Here is a 20,251-nt window from a genome sequence, read left to right as displayed (position 1 = left end):
TCTACGGTGCAGCAAAAACACACGATAGCACTCGAATTGAATATAACCCTGCGGATGGCAAATGACAATGGTGTGTTTCATTCCACACCCCGAAGGCATTCGTTTTCGGTCCACCATCATGATGCCCACGATATGGGTCAGGCAAGAAGTGAACATATTTTCCACATCCTCTATCCCTCCCTCCGTGCACGGGTGGGGACCAATTTCTCAGCTTTTCCAGCTTTTATTCTCGTTCATTTTACTCGAATGTTTATTGGCTTTTTTTTTTGTTCGTTATGCTACTGCCTAACCCTTCTCACCCTTAATGCGGTTATTGCGTTTGCCGACAGTGCAATGCGACGCGCCCCGAAGGAAGAAGCCATTTGGGGAAGGAAAACTCAATCCCTCCCCCCATTCCGTTTTTCCACAAGCAGTCACGTGCGTACGCGCTTTTCCCCGGTGGGGTGCGTACGGGCGCACAATCGGACGGAAAGTTTCACCCTACGCTCACTTTGCCGGAGGAGAGAAAAAAAAACTAGACCAAACGAGAAACAACCGGGGGCGTCGAAATCTGGGAAACCAATCACCGTCTTTCTGTGTTCCGTCCCATCTTCCACGCGTAATGGACACCGCGGGCACAAAATAAAAGATGGCATGTGACTTTCACCCTCGCAACCATCCACCCTTCGCACACTTAATGCCACTCACAACCGGTGTGGCAGGGTTTGTTGGGGGTTGTTTGCTTTTTGCCACCGTAGCAAAGTGCCCGTGTGATGGGGGTTTCATCCACACACACCAAAAAGTGGTACGTTAAATGATGCTACCTTCCATTTTCGTTTCGCTCCAATACATTCCGCATCTTTATTACTCTTTCTATAAAATGCTCCCATTGCTTGAGTGTGGGGGAAAAAAGAGCCCGTTTCAGAAAGCTCAGCAAAGCTCACGCGTGAACGTTTTCGTGCTGAGGCGTTTTCACGAAACACTCCTCTAATTAAACCGACACCAATCACCACCATCGCGCGACACGTTACGGTCACGTTGATAAACTGCCAGCAAATTGGTTGGGTGTTTTTCCACGAACTGGCAGCAATTTGCCACCATTCGTCACGATAATTTCCGCTCGAAACCACACTTCCGGAGCGAGTTCCGGTGGCATTCATCGGGGAAGAGAAAAAAAAATCAACAGCAGATTGTTTGCTTTGGTTTACTGCAATGAATTTTGCAGCTGGCGGGACTGAACATTGTAGTTAATGTGTCTGTCCATGCGATTACATTTCACCCACGCCGTTGGGAAGAGACAATTGCTCCGAGGCAGATCGATAAAATAGCCCCTCTCTTGCTGCTGGGCGTGGTCGATGGCCAAAAGATCGTACTCATCGACGCATGCTTCTTTTAAAACGCGGAAAGCATCGAACCCCCCGGATCATCCTGAAAGCCCCCATGAGGTCGACGAACGTCTCAACGGTCAATGAATGGGATCGTTTTCCCGTCAAAACGCTTTCCTCTCGCAATAGTTTGGTGAAAAGATCCCAAAACACCCACTACTACGGGCTTACCGGGGAGCTTTCGCTTCATTGCGTTCCACCCAATGGCGACAACAAAGCCCTCCGCCTGGTGTGAACGGGTTCCGGAATTATGGCCGGTTACATGGCAGCTGGAACGCGATGGCGAAAATCCCTCGCCGCGGCCGTGGGCTTAACGAAATCGACACAATGCGCATTTCCCGCGCGAAGGACACCGATACAATCGGATAAATATTTCAGCATTACCGAGCGATGGGAACAAATTCCAAGCCCCACTGCATACTGATGAAGTGAGCCGCATGCGTTCGTCCCTGATGCTGCAGGACGACGCGTGCATGTGGATGTGTGTCTTGCGAGAAACTCATGCATGCACAAGAGTGTGTGATTGGGATGTGCGAGAAAATGCCAAGCAATCGAAAGAAGTAGAAAAAATCGAATGCCTTTTCCGAATGCTTCCGAATGAATGAAGAGAAGCGAACGAATCAAAGAAAAAGTTCTCCATTGGGATGGGATGAAAGCTCCAACAATGGGGGCGCCCTCTCGGGATCATGTATATATGCGCATATCCTGCGCGCCTGAGTCGTCCTGTCGACTGCCTTCCATGAAGCTCGCGTACCGGTGATAGACGGATGACCCCTTTTTTTTTATTCGCCCTTTAACTCAGCTTCTTTCTTCTCCCACATCTGCGGCACAAGAATCTGTCGGCAAAAGGGGTGCACAAAAATGTACATTATTTGATGTGTATTCGTGGCCTCCCCCCCCGGCCACAGTTGGCTGAGGCTTTTTTTTTCTGTTTGGCAAAATATCCCTGCTATTTTACTTCCGCATCCTGGAAAGTTTCCAGAAAGTTGCTCCTGCAGCGCCGCGTTCAGGCCTTCATCTGCATGCGGGCAGCCGGGTTTTTCCTGTTATCTGTGTACTTTGTGATCCACGGCTGGGAGAGTGGGCCCCATTTGTAAGTTTTCGAGTCCTGCTTCGTGCCAGCGGCGCTGCCTGCGGTACGACGAAAAATCGGGATTCTCTCGAGCGGCTCGAAATTCAAGGATGCATGGAAAACTCGGCGAGGATGATGACAGAACACGGAATTTCCGCCGGGTCGGAAAGGTGGTGAAGCGAAAATATGTTTTATTAAAATTTTCGAATTAATCAAGCCCCCGCCGAAAGGCGAGGCAGCAAGTTTTCGAGAGGTCAGCCCATCGCAGCTGTGTGTGTGTGTGTGTGTGCGAGCATCCTTTCTGAAGGCTGGCGAGGATTTCCCGTCTTATTGGGCCGTATATATCGCCTGGGGGTGATTTTATTTCGTTTTCGCCGTTTTCCTTTTAACTGGTGTGCGATTTTAAATGAAAACAAACCAAAAAAACAGTAAAGTCCCTTCGAAGCTGTGATCTTTCGCGGCGTCCTTGGAAACCCGGGCGCCTCCATCGGCAGTAAGCACAGAGGCGGCTTCTCCTGCTCGGTTCCGATGGGCTCGGTTCAGCGCACTTCAAAGCACAATAACAACTGATGCAAGATTCATTAGTTTCGCTTCTCGGCGCGCTCGCGCTTCCGTCTAGACCGGTCAGGATTTGCAGAGAGGATTCCGTTTTTTTTTTCGCAGCGTTCCTTTTTTGGGATGTGTGAATAGTGGCAGAAAACTTTTACACCAAAGAAAACTGCCCCATCGCTGCCTCGTGGGTAAGGAAAAATTCGACGCCTTGGCTCAGCAGTTGTCGGATTCCGCGAACTGCGAATTGAAGGGAAAGGAACTCACACCACCCCAGATTGGAACGGGCCGCATCGGGTAGCGTCGTATATCTTGCTGTTCAATTATTTAATTTTATTGTACCCTTAAATTGCCACCGGCGATGCATTCCGATGGAGCCGCCCGTCTAACGAGGAGACGTATTTCGCCCGATGGTTTCATGCTGATGCTCATCCTTCTAATCTTCTTTCTCTCTCTCTCTCTCTCTCTCTCTCTCTCTCTCTGTCTCTCTTCCACACGCCAGTACGGACAGCGTGTGCCGACCGCAGCGTCGCCCAGCAACACGAACTCAAGCAGCTCGTCGAACACGGGCTCGCAGAGCGGCACCCTGAGCACGAGCCTGAGCAACACGACCAACACAAACAACACGATGGGTCCTAGCAACACGCCCCAGCAGACGGAGCAGCTGTCCAAAACGAACCTCTACATTCGCGGCCTGCAGCAGGGCACGACCGACAAGGATCTTGTCAACATGTGTGCACAGTAAGTATGGGAAAGCTAGAAAAGGGATGGAGTTTCGCATCGAGTTAATGTTTGATTGGATTAGCAAAGAGGGCGCCTGGGGTTGTCGCCTTCTGTGTGTTAGCGGAAAAAGGGCCACAAAGTGCGCGATCGAGCTTACACGCATAAATCGGAAACAAATTGTCATCGAAAAATGTGAATTGCATTCGCTTGAGTCTATATTACGTTTGGGGTTTCATAAAAACGACTAGAGGCTGTAGAATGATTAGTCACTAGCTGATGAATAATTTTCTGCAGTCACTTTCACAATTGACTATGATTCACTGAAAAACAATCGAGAATGGGACTTTTCAGAGTGTGTCATTTTCACGAAGCTAGTGGAGCTTTTTTTTTGTTCATCCCTTCAATCTCATCCAAATCCTACGTCATGATAATTTCCCTTCGAAGCACACTAAAATCAAAATCATCTTGCTAGCAATTTTAATATATTCCTCTTCTGGTTCCCTGCTCGATCCAGCCGGGTTGGTCGTCGAAGAGGAACGGCGTTCACGTGTTATGAACTCGCACACAAATATACACACATATACTGGTTACCGAAACTCTTCCACACCACATGGGCCACACGACCACAAAAAGCTCACGCTTCTCGAATGATTGCGCATAAATGTCATCAATCCTGCAGCACTTTACCGGGAGGCCGGAAAGCCAGGCCACCCAACGCGGCGCACCCTTCACTAATGGCGATGGCCACCCTAACTCGTGGGGGCGCCCGTGTGCCGAATATATGAGATGAGATTGCTGCCCGGCCAGCCCTTCAGCAGCCACTCATTTTGCCACTCGGGATTTCGGCACACGTCCACCGTCCGCGCTAGACCCATATCTGGCCGGGACAAACTGGCAGCACTGCTCGACCGGGGGTTACTTCTTTTTTTTGTGGAACAATAACTCTAAATGAGTTTTCTTCCTCCCAGCAGCTTCCCCGATTCGTCCTTCTTCGGTGGAGGCTCCCCACGGGAGGATCCATTTTCCGTTGGGCCGTTAATATTTTCCTCCGATCGCGCACCACCCTCTGGCCACCTTCGGCGACACGGCCAGGGACGACGTGCGACGTGGGTGTGTATGTGTGCCTGGCGCGGATGGGTGTATGCCCACAAATCCCACAATCAATCTTTTATTCATGCGAAGCATGGAAATTATGCCATGGTCTGATGCTGGGGCGCGTCGACCCGCTCGATTGGGAGCGCGCTTTTCACCGGCATTTCGGAACCCGCTAGCTCCGTTGTGTGTGTGTGTGTGTGTGTGTTCCGAGGAGCAATGTGTGTGTGTGTGTGTGTTTTAGCTGTGCACCAAAAGCATGAGAAGGCTTTTCCTTAACTAGACTTTCCGAAGGGCGGTTGAAAATGAGCTGCAGGAAGGACCGGAAATAAGTATGAAAATGCCCTTCGCGTCTACTCCTATCCGTGGTGGCGGATATCCTTCCATCCCGAGGCCTACAGGAAGAAAACCTCATCGATATTTCACCCTGCCCCGTCCACCCAAACCAATCATCGTAGGAATTATGGCCGGAGAGTGAGAGACGGATCTGTACAAAGTCACTAAAAATCGCTTAATGAAGGCGATCGTTCATCGGTGGCTTCGTTTCACAAGCTGGCCCTCCTTTTTCTCGCTTAATATTCAACGAGAATCGCGCACTCGCCACTGACGCGAGCGGCTTTCTGCACCGGTTCGTGGAACGTTTTCCCGCGACGAGCCAGCTATTGCAGCGCGCTCGTCGTAAAGTCAGCGCACGCACGCGGCCAACGGACGGTGCGAATCCGCCCTATTTGGACGGCATTAATTTTCGGGCAAAAAAAACTCCATCATTACACCCGACCATGTGCGCCTTATTTGACGATGGAAACGATGACGGTGGCCGAAGATAAATTGGATACAGACGGAACGGGAAGCCACGACGAAACGATGATAAGTGAGCAAATGTTTACGCTCCTGTCGATACATGCTGTCATACGCTTTTTCCTCTTCATTTTTGCCGACGTTGTTGTTACTCTATTGCCACCCGCGATCGAGTGTTGGCGAAATTGATCACGGGAGTGGTAAATTATCTCTCTCACCACACAGCCAACAAAAAAAAAGACCGTGTGGTCCGCTTTGGGGGTGCGATGGAAAGATGCGAAAAATGATGCCCTTTTCATCGGCAAATCGGTTTCGCGCCGTGTTGCGCGGAATAAAAGCCCAATCTCTTCTACGCATCCATCGCAAATTGGTGTCCTTTTCGGTCCTCCAACACCTCGCACTGGAGGTCAACTGTCGGTGGAACGCAGGACGATGACGGTACGCTCCACTTTCGATATTCTGCCAAACAAATCACGACAGCGAACGTGCAAAGCAAGTGTCTCGAAGCCCGACAAGAGAGAGAGAGAGAGAGAGAGAGCATTATAAAAGTGACAAAAGGCATTCGCGCTGGCATAATCTAGCAGGACGTGCGTAGGCGCCGTGTCTTGGCCCTTCCAGGAAGCACCAGAAGGACGACTATAATTAGACACGCCACCCAACGGTTATTGCGTTTTTCCGCTTTTTCCACGTGCTGCCTGCCGCTTACTTGTATCCAAGCGGCGCACAACAGCTTCTACTCGCTACAGCATCCGGCTGTTGCCGAGTTGGGCCACCGAGGAGCCAATAATTTTCTGGCGCTTGGCGAAGCGTGCAAACACAGGATCAATAAATATGTTATTCCGACGTCTTGGGGCTCCCCATTGTCATCGTTTGATTGGCGCAACCGCTTCGAGAAGATAAAAACAGATTATATGCATGTCCCACTGTATCTCTCTGTTCGTTGTGTAATGAGCAACAAATATTGTTACATGAAGTGACGTGACATTCAAATCCTGCGAGAGTTATTTCTATTACTTCCGAGAAAGGAAACGGAAAACAGAGTAATTAGACCGATTCGTACGCCCGTGATAAAGCTTCGGGAGGGATTTAAATCACTTTTCAAATGTCACTTCAACACTTCGCTGAACCTTTAGCGACACGTACGAATGCCACAAGTCCATTTGGAACGCGCGATGGTTTTCCCAACGCTTTCCGCCATGCCGCTCTAATGGCTCGTTTTGTCTCCGACATCTCTAGTCGCTAATTTGCATTATACGATATTTTTTCCTCCCTTTTTCAATTGCACTAGCTGCCATGAAGAGCTGTGTTTTTGTTCCGTTTTTTGTGTTATATTTATTTTAGTTTCCACATCATGCGATCCTTGCGTGCATTTGTAGCTTTTCGTTCGTGTTGTGCTTCTTTTAATGGGCAACACCGCACTATTGCACTTTATTCGCCGTCCAACACCGGAGTCGTCCGGTTGGTCACTGGAACGGGCTCGTGGTTTTTGCGTTGTTTTGCTGTAGGGTTTTTCCTTCTTTTTGGGAAAATAAAATAAAACACCAAAGCCCGGTGATAGTGTGATGGGCCAGTGTTTATGTTGCCTTGTTATGGACCACCACCAGCGTCCTTCACGCCACACGGCTTGGGAAATGGGATACTCTTAATTATCAACCAGCCCTTCTCTCACCAAGCGCGCCACCATTTTCCCGGGAATGCAATTGTTCGCCATTCCTCCAGTGCACGCAGCTGCACTAACGAGTTTTGTGCCGAACGGTCAAACCTGCTGAAAGCATAAAACCCCTACACACCACCAGTGGGGCGTCGGTACACCGGTTGTGGGTAGGCGAATTTCGCCTACCGGAAATTGTTTACACTTTCAAGTACATCTTTCCAGAATTAATTTCCCATTCAACGGCGGCTGTGTTGGGAATGGGGCAGGCTGCTGGGTGTTGCAGCTTCCGCTTCCTGCCCTTTACCGTTTTTGTGTATTTCGAGAGAACCCAACTTTTTGTTTTCTCGCTGCTTTCCCAGATTTTCCACCCTTTTTTTTTTGGTGGTGGGTAAAATTTTGCCGTGATTTCACGTTTTATTTATTTATTTTTTTGTTTTTTGTTTTTGCCCCTCATTTTCCACTCTTACTGAGGTGAAAAATTTATTCCCAATCGGAAGGATCACCGGGCGGAACGAAAAATAGGGCGTATTTTTAACGCTTCGTAAAACGTGTCCTACCCCCAATCGGTGGTAGTAGTTTTCTGCCACCCAATCGTTAGTGTCGGTGGAATTATCGCGAACGTTAATGATGCTACGCGCGCCACGTGTGCTTCGGGTGAGCAAAAGGACACACGGTGTGGTGGAATTTTCCGGAAAATCGGAAACTGTTTGCCATTAATTATTACCCGGTCCGTCGTTTTTGATAAATTCATGTTCGCGGAATTCCTTTTCCCGATTAACGTTTCGAACCAAACCGTGGAGGAATACCTGAGGTTGGCTGGCTGGGAGATCATTCGGGAAGGGTACAACATTCCATGTTTTAACCAAATCGAACCCAATCAAATGATTATTTAATTATTTTATTCAACGTACCCACCATCATGTGAAGCTAGTGGGATAGAGCAACAGCACATTCCATTTAATGCTATACTATATCAATGTGTTTCTCTTTCCGCTCTTTTTTCAGGTATGGGAACATCATCTCAACAAAGGCAATATTAGATAAAACAACAAACAAGTGTAAAGGTAAGCGCATGTGACAGAAAAAGAAAGAAGAACTAACCCCACCGAATGACAAAAGTCTCCATCCAATTTGCCAAAACACATTGTGTTGCGCAAAGTGGCAATAAGTGAATTGCTAAAAAACACAAAAAAAAGGAAACATGAAATGGCAACAACATCCGATACAGATAAACTAAAAACACTCCGTTCCAGTTGCTAACCCACACCCATTCGTACGGCTTCTTGCCGGCACAAAAAAACACCCACCGATGATCGATTATTTTCATTAATTTTCATTTTCCTACTCGTTTTTTCTCTCTCTCGTTTCGTTTCCTCTTTCTCTCTCTCTCTCTCTCTCTCTCTTTCTCTCTTTTTATTCATTTCACCCACAGGATACGGATTTGTTGACTTCGAGTCGCCGTCGTGTGCCGAGGGTGCCGTCAAAGGGCTTCAAGCGAAGGGCATCCAAGCTCAGATGGCCAAAGTGGGTATCTGGGTGCTACATAGGCCGGCCATTGTACGTTTGTTTGCATGCAAGTAATACTTACACCTCCCCACTCCACTGTTTCTCTCTTGTTAGAAGACAACCCGTTTCTCTAGCTAAACCAGAAGAAGAAAAACGAAAAAAAAAATACAACCAACCACCAGCCAACTTTCTCCCATCACCACCATCACCCACGTCTAACAGAGTAACCGATCGAATGTTGAACAACCGTACTAAAACGATCCTTTTTGGAAGCTGACATATCCACACACAGACACACAGTTTTCCTTCGCTACTAGCCGATCGGGCTGGGAAGGATAAACCAATTATTGCGCCATAGACGATCCAAACGACCAACGACAATCCATTACACTGACATTTGACTATTGCATTGGTTTTCTCTTGTTTGAAACCTCTTTTTTTTCCTCTTTGATTGTTTTTTTTTATCCTTTTTTCGAGTTTTAACGATTAATAGGATGTATTTTTATTCGTTTGCATTTTCTCTTGGATAAGTTTTGCTTTGTTGAGAGTTTTCCAAGAAAGCATCCAAATGGATCTCACTATCCTCTTGATTTTCTTCTCCTTTGTCCGTTTACAAAGGAGTGTTTAATAAATAACCATCTTGTGAAGCAAACGCCAAGAAAAGTAAACATAATCCCTCCGGATCGCACAAAACTTCCGAGTTGTATCCGAGGTGAAAAATGATCCCAAACGCGGAAACGAATGACCAACGGGATGACCAAGAATGGGGAAACAAGCAGGAAATTCTACCTTTCTGCACCGTGTGCAACTCAGAAAAACCTACCATCCACCGGTCCGACTAATAGTGACGCGGCGTGTGTACGCCTGTCAGCTGATGATCCATTTTTTCTCATTATTTAATTTAGTTCATCTCATTTTGTTGATCAACGTGAATCCGTTTCTTCCCTTTTTCGAAGGGTTCTTAGAACCGGTTTTCCGTTTCTGCCCATCTGAAGAGTGTTTTGAGCTTATTTTTCTTCCTCTTTCTTGAGGGGAAAGAATTACTTTAGGGTAAACCGAGGATTTGGAGCTTTGCCGACCCTTTTGCGGAACGGTTTGAATGTTTCCCGTGTTTTCCTCCCCCGAAGAAACTTTGGCAAAATGGAGCTACCCTATTTACAACGGAAGGGAACAATCGAGCCAACAATCTATGTGCTATCACTTTTGTGCGTTTAAATGTTGCCCTATTGGACGGAACCGTACTGTCGGTTCTCGGTATATTTATGTTTCCAATATGTTGAAGAAGCAACAGAAACAAAACACACCAACCCGGGGGTGGGTCTTTTTGCTTGGCAAACTATGTAATCCCTGTAGCGGGGGTGGCCTGGTTTTACGCGCGGCATCCATTGTAAAAACACGCTTCCGAATGCACGCGCCGCACTCGTGCGGATTATAACTTTATCCTTACCGTACGCGGCCCAGAAGGAAGCAAAATGGTAAAAAAACGGTGTGAAAACACACATCCATACACTTTTCCGAGGCTACCACAAAAGGCGTGTGTTTTCCGCGCCCGCCTTCCAGCTACTCCAAATGGATTTGAATGGTTTATTTGTAAGCTAATTTTCACTCTGCCTTCTTTGGGCGAAAAGCCTAGCCGCAACAAAAAAGCATCTAACGAAGAAAAAAAGAACGTTGATCCTTTGCCGAAAGAAAAGAAACATCTGACAAAGTTTCCAAAAACCAAGAGAACATGCTGAACAAAAAAAATGAAGCAAAATACACTCACACACAAAACCGAACACCGTCTCTCCACACACATAAAGAAGGCAAAAAACTTTTCCTTGCGCTTACGCGAAACGGAACTTCCGGTTGGCTTCTTGTGTTTTCTATACATTCGCGTGGTTTTTGTGCTTCTTTTCTGCTGCATGCGAAAAGTCTGGCGGAGAAGGGAGAAAAAATCCTTCTGCAAAGGCTCTCCGTTGATTATGTTTAACCAATTTTTCGCCTAGGTGATGAAAATGTTCGACGGTGAATGGGTGAGTGGGAGGATCCTCCCACCCTCGTTCCGTCTTCTTCTTTGTGCTGTGCAATGTATACTTGCCCTTCTCCAACCCCGTCCCCGCGCACGCCGAGAACGGTGAGGAGGAAACACAAACGAGTTAATAATTAATATTACACTCCAATGAAATTTCAATGCAAACGTTGTTTGGGTCAAAGTTCATGAACTTTTGTTTGGCTTTTTTTTTTGCTCTCATCCATCCACCCTGTCCCGGTGTGGGCGACAGCGGGGAACCCTGTTGGTCCCGTTTGGACTGTTGGTTACGAACAGGGAAAGAAAAACACATCCTTTTTGTTGTTTTTTTGTCTACTGCTCAGCGCACAGCCTTGGTTTCGATACTCTCTGTGGCTTCTGCCTGTCAAAGGAGCGAAAAACAAGCCGAGAAAATAGGCAATGCAAATGGGGAAAAAAAGGCGTACAATAAAAATAAAAAACACCACAAACACACACAAACACTACGCACATGAAATTCCATCCATCCTTGAAAATCGACATTGATCTCGCTGTTTGTACAGTCTTGTGAATTGGCACGAAACCTGTAATATGTTCCCTTTCACACCCACCACCCGACTAACGAGCTTTCCCCTCTCCCCCACCCACTCGGCTAGTTGCGCTGCCTGCTCGAATTACTAACAAACCTCGAACTCGCAATCACTACCAGCACTCTAACCACCACCCCATCTGTCAAGCGGGTTCTCTCTACACTAACCCGGGGGACCGGAACAGTACGTCCACGAGAGAGCGGGGGGCATGCGTGTGTTGTGTGCTCGCGGGGGAGGGAAAAAAAGAAAATGCTCTCGAATGTGTTGTATGAATGCTCGTACCGATTTGTTTATTCGTACTGTGTATTTAACAAAAAAAACCACGGAAAACCTTGACCACTAACCAACCAACCAAGCCAGCCAAAGCCCCGCCATTATGTAGATTGTTTCGTTTGGTTGCTTAGATTATTGTTTGTTTCATTTTCTGACTGAATTTGGCGTGTTTTTGTTTTTCATCGGTCTTAAGTTTGAATCCCTTACGCGCGATCGACACCACCCCGCCTATTCGAGACACAAAATCAGGACATTCTTTCGCTCTCGGACTCTCGGACAACCGGAAACTGATCACCACAAACACACAACAACCTCTGTCCGTCCTCTCCTTTCGATCCTCGGTGACAACGAGCTGGAAATGGGCCCACCACCTTCGATCCTTCGAGAGAGTTCCTTCGACTGTTTGATACAACCAGAGCCTCCAGCATAGAATAGCGTTTTGATCTTCTTCCCGCCTACTATTACCCCCGTTACTCGATTTCAAGTTTGTTACTTAGCCGAGTGTGTTTCTGTATCTTTACCGAACCCCAATAGCGCCAAGGCACACTATACTTAGCATTCCTAGCGCCTAGAATAGCGGTTGGTTTCTTCTTTTCCGGCGTTTTTTCTTTCTTCTTTGTTTGTTTCTTTCCTCTTTTTATAACCATATATGCCTAGTCAGCCTAGAGAGAGGAGCCTAGCGTTTGCCTAGCGGACAGAGATAGTGTACCGGTTTGTTGTCCTTTTTCGTGTTTTGTTGTTAGTATTCTTCCCGCTCTTCTTCGTAGCGCGCATCCCGTGTTTGCCCTTCCCTTTCGTCCGTTCCGGAGCTTTATTCTTGTGGCCACCTGCTGCCCACACGAGTCTCCTGCTGTTGTTCCACGTACGGGTTTGAAATCCTCATTCGGTGAATCCTCTTATCCTTCCCCCGGACTTGGATGGTAGCTCTGCTCAAGTACTTCCTAAGCCTCGAGTTTATTTATCGTTAGTAGATTGAAGTTCGTATTCCTTCATTTTGAAAAAAAAAAAACATATATCCTTTCCGCCACTAGCCACTAGCGTGTTGTGTGCGTTTTGTTTTCCCGTTGTTCCGTTGTGCTAAAGTTGTCCACCTTTAGCCGTTTCAGTTTACAAAACGGTCCCGTTCGCTATCTGCTAACCCGCCACTTACGATAAAGTTTTTCCCCGATAGTTCACCCCACGGCGGGGGTATGTGATTGTTTTTTTTTTGTGTGCAATTCCTTTTTCGTGGCGTTATAATTAATGGCCAAATTGATGGTCGATGTAAGTGCGAAAAGCGGTGGTGTTAGTTATTTCGATTTCTGTTCAATTTAGCGTTCGTTTGCGCCACAACTCGAAATAATTATCGGTGGGGGAGTAAGCATGAAAAAAAAACATTGAATCAACTACTACTAAAGGTTTACTATGGCTGGTCCGACGTTCAGTGTACTCTCCGGTCTCATGTATCCGTGTGTATCCTTACATCGCGTTTGCTACCGGCCCTACGCACGAAGAAGAAAAAGCACACAAGCAGGAAAAGATTTATGAATCGTTTCCGTTGGATTACTTTTACCTTTTGGTCGTAATCATTTTACGAGAAACGATAAAAAATTACACGATTTGCATCTTTGGCCGCGTTTCTCTCGGAGCAGGAGAGGAGGCCTTCATATCACCACGGATGGAAAGCAAGAGGGCTTTATTTTGCAGCCCTTCAGCTCTCTCGCCGCAGCTCACGCATTACACGGTTTACAGCGCCTCGCCGGGCCGGACATGGGTAGTGTGTAATGCCTAGTGTGTATGGTAATAAACTGCAGATAAACTGCCATTTTTGCCATTGTGTGTGTGCTATTTTTTTACCTTCATTTTCCTCGGGAGCCTTCGCTTTTACGCTCGCCAGGATCCATACACACCATAGCTGGTGTGGTGTGTTTCAGCCATCCCTCTGCACGGGAGGATTACGAGCCTTGCCGGTCTGCCTCCGACGGCCAAGGACAGATGAAGCGAGGTTTTGTTTCGGTTTTTCTTTTTTTTTATTCGTTCCACTTCACGACCGGTTTATTTATCAATTTTACCATCAGTCCGCGGCGCGGGCAGTAAAAGTGGAAAAACGGTTTGTCAACACTTTACTCGTCCCGGCACCGGAAAATGAAATCCTTAAACAGCGCATTATACGTATTGTAATTTTTTTCTCCCGTTTTTTGTGTTTTCAATTCCTTCCGATGTCTTGTGTGGTTTGGTGAGCTTTTCACGTGTTAAACAGGATGCATTTATTTTTGTTTTGACGTACAATCAGTTCGCTGTGTCGACAAATTTTCACCACGATGGTGGCTACTATCGGTTTCTGCGTTTCCCGAACTGTTGCTTTCCGCTTTAGAAAACCCACCCATCCCTGTACAAGGTGTAGAGTACAAATATCCGTATCGTATACTCGCTTCGGTACCAACTGTATAGTCTCAGTAAAAATGTAAAACTTTTCGCTAGCCTTTTCCAAAGTACGTAAGAGTTTTTGGCTCCATCGTTTGTTGGCCCCCCATTCGTTCGTTCGTTCGTTCGTTTCTTTTACCCGTTTTATTGTGCTTTCCCATAATAAAAAAAACTGTACTATGTTCGTCAGCACCACCCAAAACGCTGGCCTCCCCTCCGTAGTCTAGACTGTAGTGTATACTTCGTCCAGGGGGCGCGCCTGCTTCGATCGTTTTTCTACTCCGCAATTTTCGAGCCCCACGTGGTGGGTACGTTTACGGTACCAGCGGTTGATGTAAATAAGAAGCCGAGAACGAATTCCAAATCGTAAAACAATCTACATATTGTGTACAGTATAACATAACGCAGAGGGCACCGCCTTTGTTGCCGAAAACGTTAGTGTTGCTGCCTTGTGCTTGACGTACGCACTTCGCAAAGAGCCCCACGAAAGCTCTTTCGTTCCGTGTCTAAAACTCCAACGGGAGAATACAAAAGCTCATTGCTCCGGTAGCTCTATATTAACCAGCCTAATCGAATGCTAACTTAATGTATCACACGTACCATATGTGTATATCTTGTGCATCGTTTTTTTTTCTCTCTCTCTATCCTGTACCACTTTCGGGGCGTATGCCCAATGTAATAATCGCGCGCTAATCTCTTTTTGTGTCCATGTGCAACAAACAACACCCACATGTGCATTAACAGGCTGCGCCGGCGTGTGTGGTTCAATCGGTTCGTGTTCTCTCGCTCGAGTTTGGCAATGTGGAATGAAAATGTACAAAACAAAAACCAAACAGATAGAAATCGAAACAATCTCATCCCGGCGAAAAAACACCTTGCCCGTGGTAATCCAAGTAACCCAGAAGAATTGTGCCGGAAAGGAGGAAAGCATTTTTCTTCTTCCGTAGTGGTTTGAATATAGCTAATTTAGTCGTTTTGCATACAGTTTTTTTAGCATACGTTAGTTGGTTTTTAATTTTGAATACATTAGATTTACTTGACAGAGGTGTTTAATAATAGAGTATAAAAAAAGTAATAATTATCATCCAGCTAGTGTTAGCAGAAATGGTTGTTTGCGCCAATAGAGAGTAAATACGAGCGAGAGAACTTGCTACATCGTACATGTACTGTTTGTATAGTAAATACTACTTTCTTATCTCTCTCTCTCTCACACACAATCACTTTCTCTCTTTGTATAATACTGCCCTTTGTTTTAAACTGTTTCTTGTTTTGTTTTATATATTATACTTAACCAATTAAAACTACTGTAAACTAGCTAGCTAGCGGCATTTGTTTTGCTATCATATATTTACCATCTACCAAACAAACAAACAAAATAATTAAAAACCAATTTAAACCAAAAAAACGTGCATAGTGAGCCGGCCAATCACCATACCAATTTACAATTAAGATAGTATTCGATTCGAATTTAAGCGTAGGCATTGTCAGGAGGCTTTTACGTGCGGTCGCTCTTCTCGTCCTTCGTGGCTAGTGTTTGTCCCGGTCCCTCGATAGCAAGCTACGTTCTTTCGTATCAGTTTCGATAAGCAGAGTGATAGCAGCAGCAACAGCAGCAGTTAGACATACGTCCCATCTAGACGAGCAGTTATTCAGACAAAAGCTAGTGGACCTCCCTCTTCATCGATAGTCTTGTGTCTGTTCTCATCGCGGTACATTATCATATATTTTTTTCATTTCATTTCTCTATACTCTACGCAGCATTCATCGAACAATCGTTTTCACTCTGCAAAATGACATTTTTTATGCTACAATCTAATTCTTCTGAATGCTTGTTTTTTTGTTTTTTGCGAACTTCGTAGCGAGCATTTCGCAACGAAAATCACTTACATCCATACGGGGCATCATACTGTTAGATTCATTACAATTTTATACAAAATCTACTTCTCCTTGCTTCTCCTTCTCAAGTCACGTGTCTCCACGGCTATGGAAATTATAGTGTTGCTAATGCCATTGAACGCCGCGTTTTTTCACTGTAGATGTCGCTAGTGTACGATCCTCCCTGACGATGGAATCCGGTTTTGGAAGATCCTTTTTTGCCTGTACCAGCTGCGAGTTATTTCCGATCGTTTAACTTCAGGACATTTACCCCACGGAACCCCTTGTGTATCTCTTTCGATGGAACGGAATCCTTCTTAACCAAAAATGAAAGCGCGTTTTCGACAGGGACAGCATCCGCATTTACCCGCCCCCCTCGCCCGCCCGCCCGTGTGTGTGTGTGTGTTTGTCTACCTCATCTCTTACTCAGTCAACTCAGTCATGATTTTCCACTGTCTCTGTCCGTTCCACATATCGCTCTGTACGGTCAAACGCAATCAGACCCAGCAATTAGAGTCACAGACCATCCGCCAAAGAAACGAGCAGTTTGTAAAATCGCAACGAGAGAGAGAGAGCTTCGCGCAGGCACCGCACGATCCACGCAAAACAACACTAATGAAGTTTCTTCTCTCCCTTTCCGTTTATGTTTATGGTTTTTTTTTATTTTATCGAAAACGAAAAAAAAAAACAAACCTATACACCCACCTCTCCCCTTCCCCCCTGTGTACCATCGGTAAACAAAAATCCCGTTTCTTACCCCACCGAAAATTCCGTTTTAAATCAATCACCTCCCCCCACCCCCACGGTGCATCTTAACGCACGGAATCGCTGGACCCCGCCACGGTGGTGCCGGCTGAGCAGCAACAGGAGCAGGATCCAACCAACTTGTACATCGCGAATCTTCCCTTGAACTACAAAGAAACGGACGTTGAGAATCTGCTGTCCAAGTACGGTCAGGTCATCTCGACTCGAATTCTGCGCGATCAGAACGCACAGTCGAAAGGTACGCAAGGACGACGACCCGCCTAATGCAGACTCCATCTCGGGCTAGCTCTCACTGATCGTTGTCGTTTTTTGGTCTCCCCACACGCTGTAGGTGTCGGATTCGCTCGAATGGAATCGCGGGACAAGTGCGAGCAGATCATTCAGATTTTCAATGGCACCCAGCTGCCAGGCGCCAAGGAACCGCTGCTGGTGAAGTTCGCTGACGGTGGCTCGAAGAAGAAGAATCCATTCAAGAGCCCGGACCCGAACACGCGAACCTGGCGCGAAGGAACCGAGGGCATCCCGGTGACCTACGATCCGAACATGCAGCAGAACGGCATCGGCGTCAACGTTGGCACGCACATCAACATGCCGTACAGAGGGTTCAGCACTCCGCAGGTGGGCGGTTATGCCGTGCCCGGTTCCCAGTGGGTGCCCAGCTACATGATGACCCAGGCGATTGCACCGGTCGAAGAGCAGGTATGCAGAGAGGCCACGAGGGGACAGAGTGGGATCCGAACGTGCTGCTCGAACCCGCAGCTAGTGTTTAATGCATGTTTCCGATTGCTTTCCGCAGCAATACGTTCAGGTGCCCGCTTCGCATCTGAGCGTTGGCACCCCGTACAAGACGGACGGTGTGACGCCAGTGCAGCCACGTGGCGTCTCGATGATCATGTCCAGTGATAATCCAGCCACCGTGCAGTACGGCATGGTGCCACAGTTGGCCACACTGCAGATTGGTTCTTCGGTGAGTGATGGTTTTCGCTTGTGATGGCTTTGAAATCTCCGCTATAACAGTATTTCTGCATCCTTCCCATTTGCAGCCGATCCTGTCTCTCCCGCAACAGCAGTACATCAGCCCATCCTATCCGTACTATCCGACCCACCCGACGTCGGTGATCCACACGCTGCAGATGAACGACACGGAACAGGCCAGCACGGCCGCCTCGCCGGACGAAGCCTACACCACGCAGTATCAGCACGCTCCGAAGTAGATCTACTACATCCGGGGGTCGCACCCAGAGAGAGAGCCTGCCCTCCCGTAGCCAAGACACACAGCCACATACACCCACACCCATACACATCCAAACACACACACACACACGCGCACCACTATCTGCAGGACTAAGAGGATGAGAGAGCAGGGTCGACAACAAGGACGATAATGATGACGATGACAACAACGACGAGGGACGACAACGGACGGACGACTACAGCGTGGGCAACCAATCCGGAAAACACCGAGTATCCCCCCTTCCCTCAAACAGGGAGCAACACGAAAGCATCTTTCCGCTCACCAGCAGGACACGTGGAAGCCCACTACCATCAGATGATCGGGTGGATGAACGGCAGGGGCATGAAAGCATCGATTCCAGGAAATTGCAATAAGATAACTGGGGTAACAGCAGAGGACAGCTATGGAGAATAGCGACACATCACGACGAAACGAACGCGAAGATTAGTGTAATATGATTCGAATGTGGGGTTCTGTCTCTCGATCGGCTGGGATGCCATTATGGTGTAGATGGGATGCAGGATGCGCCAAAGCCTCCAAACGACGATCACAAGCGATCAGCTGTGCAATTTTGAAAGAGCGCATACTGAGCAACAAAACGGATTCATACGGTTACATTATTGTAAGGGAAAACACTGCATACACACCAACAAACCAGCCACATCCGCACTTACACAATTTTGCACATGAAATGAACGCCATAAGCAACGCGTGGAAAGCATGATGCGAAGATCGAGCGCTGGCGGTAGGAACTTTCTACACCGTTGCTTTCCTTCCCGAAGGTAGGCCAAATAAATTAAGATACCTCAAACGAATGGAGAGTACGGCGAGAGCTGACACAAGCTGCTGCTAAACGGTGTGCCGTAACACGAAAGGCGCGAAAATGTTGCCGCGATTTACAAATGAAAAATACGTACGAACGAATGAAATCATAGCGAGTTTAACAAACTGCAGCTGCAAGCCGCAGGCGAAACGATAGACGAACCTCAACCACTAACTCAATATCCACAAGCAGACACAGTTTGTGATCGCTAGGAGCACGAACGACTGATGAAACACCTGTCTTGGTTTAGCTGTGTGTGGCGAAACGAGTAACACCCCTCCTGTACGCTGTACGGAAGGGATGCGCAATGGTCAACATTTGATAACGCGTCCAGCCAGGGAAATATTGCAAGAAAAACCTGTTCTCGTAATGTCCTTGTACGAATGGTGGTGTGGTAACTCTCCACCATTCCTTTTGCTCCTCAAGGGACATTTTATTCGACAAACAGGAACAGTTTTTGTTGCCACATTATGGGAGACGCAATCAGTATGAAAATCATTCGAATGGATTGTAAATTGACATAGTATTTTTTTTCTTGTTTTTTAGTTTTGTTTATAAAGACTAAAAGGATACCTGATCCTGCCACATGGAGTAATTTGCAACCGAGCAGTTCAGTGATTGTTCGGTGGTTGCAAAGTAACTGTTTGTCACCGTAAAATTTGCATTATATCAAAAACGATCATCCAAAGAACGGAAATTCGACTGTTTCGTGGTGAAATAATAGAATCCCACACTAGCCTATCGCTCTCCTGGGAAATATTTTGATCCCCAGCTCTCCCAGCGATGGACGCGTGTTAGCAAAGAATGTTAAACCTCTGCTGAACCGTAATCTCTTAAGAGAGTGCACTAGATAAACACAAAATGACGATTGGCTTCCGGTTGCCCACGATAAACAAACGAATAATTGCCTGCGGTGCGACTTTAGAATACCCATTCTTTCTATTATTTTTCCTCTTGGATTGGTCTCCTCCTCTCGGATGTGTCGCTCGATTTTAGTAGAGTTAATTTTAATTTATTGTTTTCCTTGTTTTTTTTCTTCGGAAAATGTTTTTGTCTTTGTTAATTTAAAACGAAACGTGAAGGTGAAGTTTAGCGGAATAGTGTAAGACACAATGGGAAGGGAATTTGTAGCCAGGGGGAATTTAAAGTGATGTTTGAAGAGAAGGAATCAACCCTAGGGTACGCGAGGATCAACGGTATTGCGCCGGTGCGCAATATGCGATTATCTGCGTGGAAGATGAAGCAAAAAAAAAAAGCTAGTTTATATTTTAGTTATGAAAAACGAATGATTTATCTGAAGAATCCCACGATCAGGGCGATAGCAGAAATCCTAGCAGAAGACAAGCGTTACTTTGCGTGACGGATAAACTAACGCATTGAACAGGAGATTAAATTCAACTGTGCGGAAAAAAAACAACTACGCCAGACAAAAAAATCAAACAAACATGAGGACGATCGCAAACCCCGTTTGCTTGAAGATATGATACACGGCGGGTGCGCTAGAGAACGAGAACGGAGGAACTCTCGATCGCTCGAACGT

At 46.8% G+C, this 20,251-nt stretch overlaps 1 protein-coding gene across 1 annotated transcript in view; it reads left to right on the top strand.

The window, feature by feature from the left end:
* The window catches only part of LOC128727570 (protein alan shepard), a 174,397-nt gene extending 154,373 nt beyond the window's left edge, over nucleotides 1–20,024 (top strand). Inside the window, exons 5-11 of the mRNA XM_053821498.1 lie at nucleotides 3,488–3,726; nucleotides 8,258–8,316; nucleotides 8,685–8,809; nucleotides 16,751–16,892; nucleotides 16,986–17,353; nucleotides 17,451–17,621; nucleotides 17,698–20,024. Of these exons, the coding sequence (XP_053677473.1) occupies nucleotides 3,488–3,726; nucleotides 8,258–8,316; nucleotides 8,685–8,809; nucleotides 16,751–16,892; nucleotides 16,986–17,353; nucleotides 17,451–17,621; nucleotides 17,698–17,868 (1,275 nt within the window). The 3' untranslated portion in view covers nucleotides 17,869–20,024. The remainder of the gene's footprint in view (nucleotides 1–3,487; nucleotides 3,727–8,257; nucleotides 8,317–8,684; nucleotides 8,810–16,750; nucleotides 16,893–16,985; nucleotides 17,354–17,450; nucleotides 17,622–17,697) is intronic.
* Nucleotides 20,025–20,251: the final 227 nt, after the last annotated feature.

Source organism: Anopheles nili, chromosome 3 (genome assembly GCF_943737925.1).
Source record: "Anopheles nili chromosome 3, idAnoNiliSN_F5_01, whole genome shotgun sequence".
Classification (NCBI taxonomy): Eukaryota; Metazoa; Arthropoda; class Insecta; order Diptera; family Culicidae; genus Anopheles; species Anopheles nili.
The sequence above is the reverse complement of the archived record's forward strand: the minus strand, read 5'-3'. Positions and strand labels throughout refer to the sequence as shown.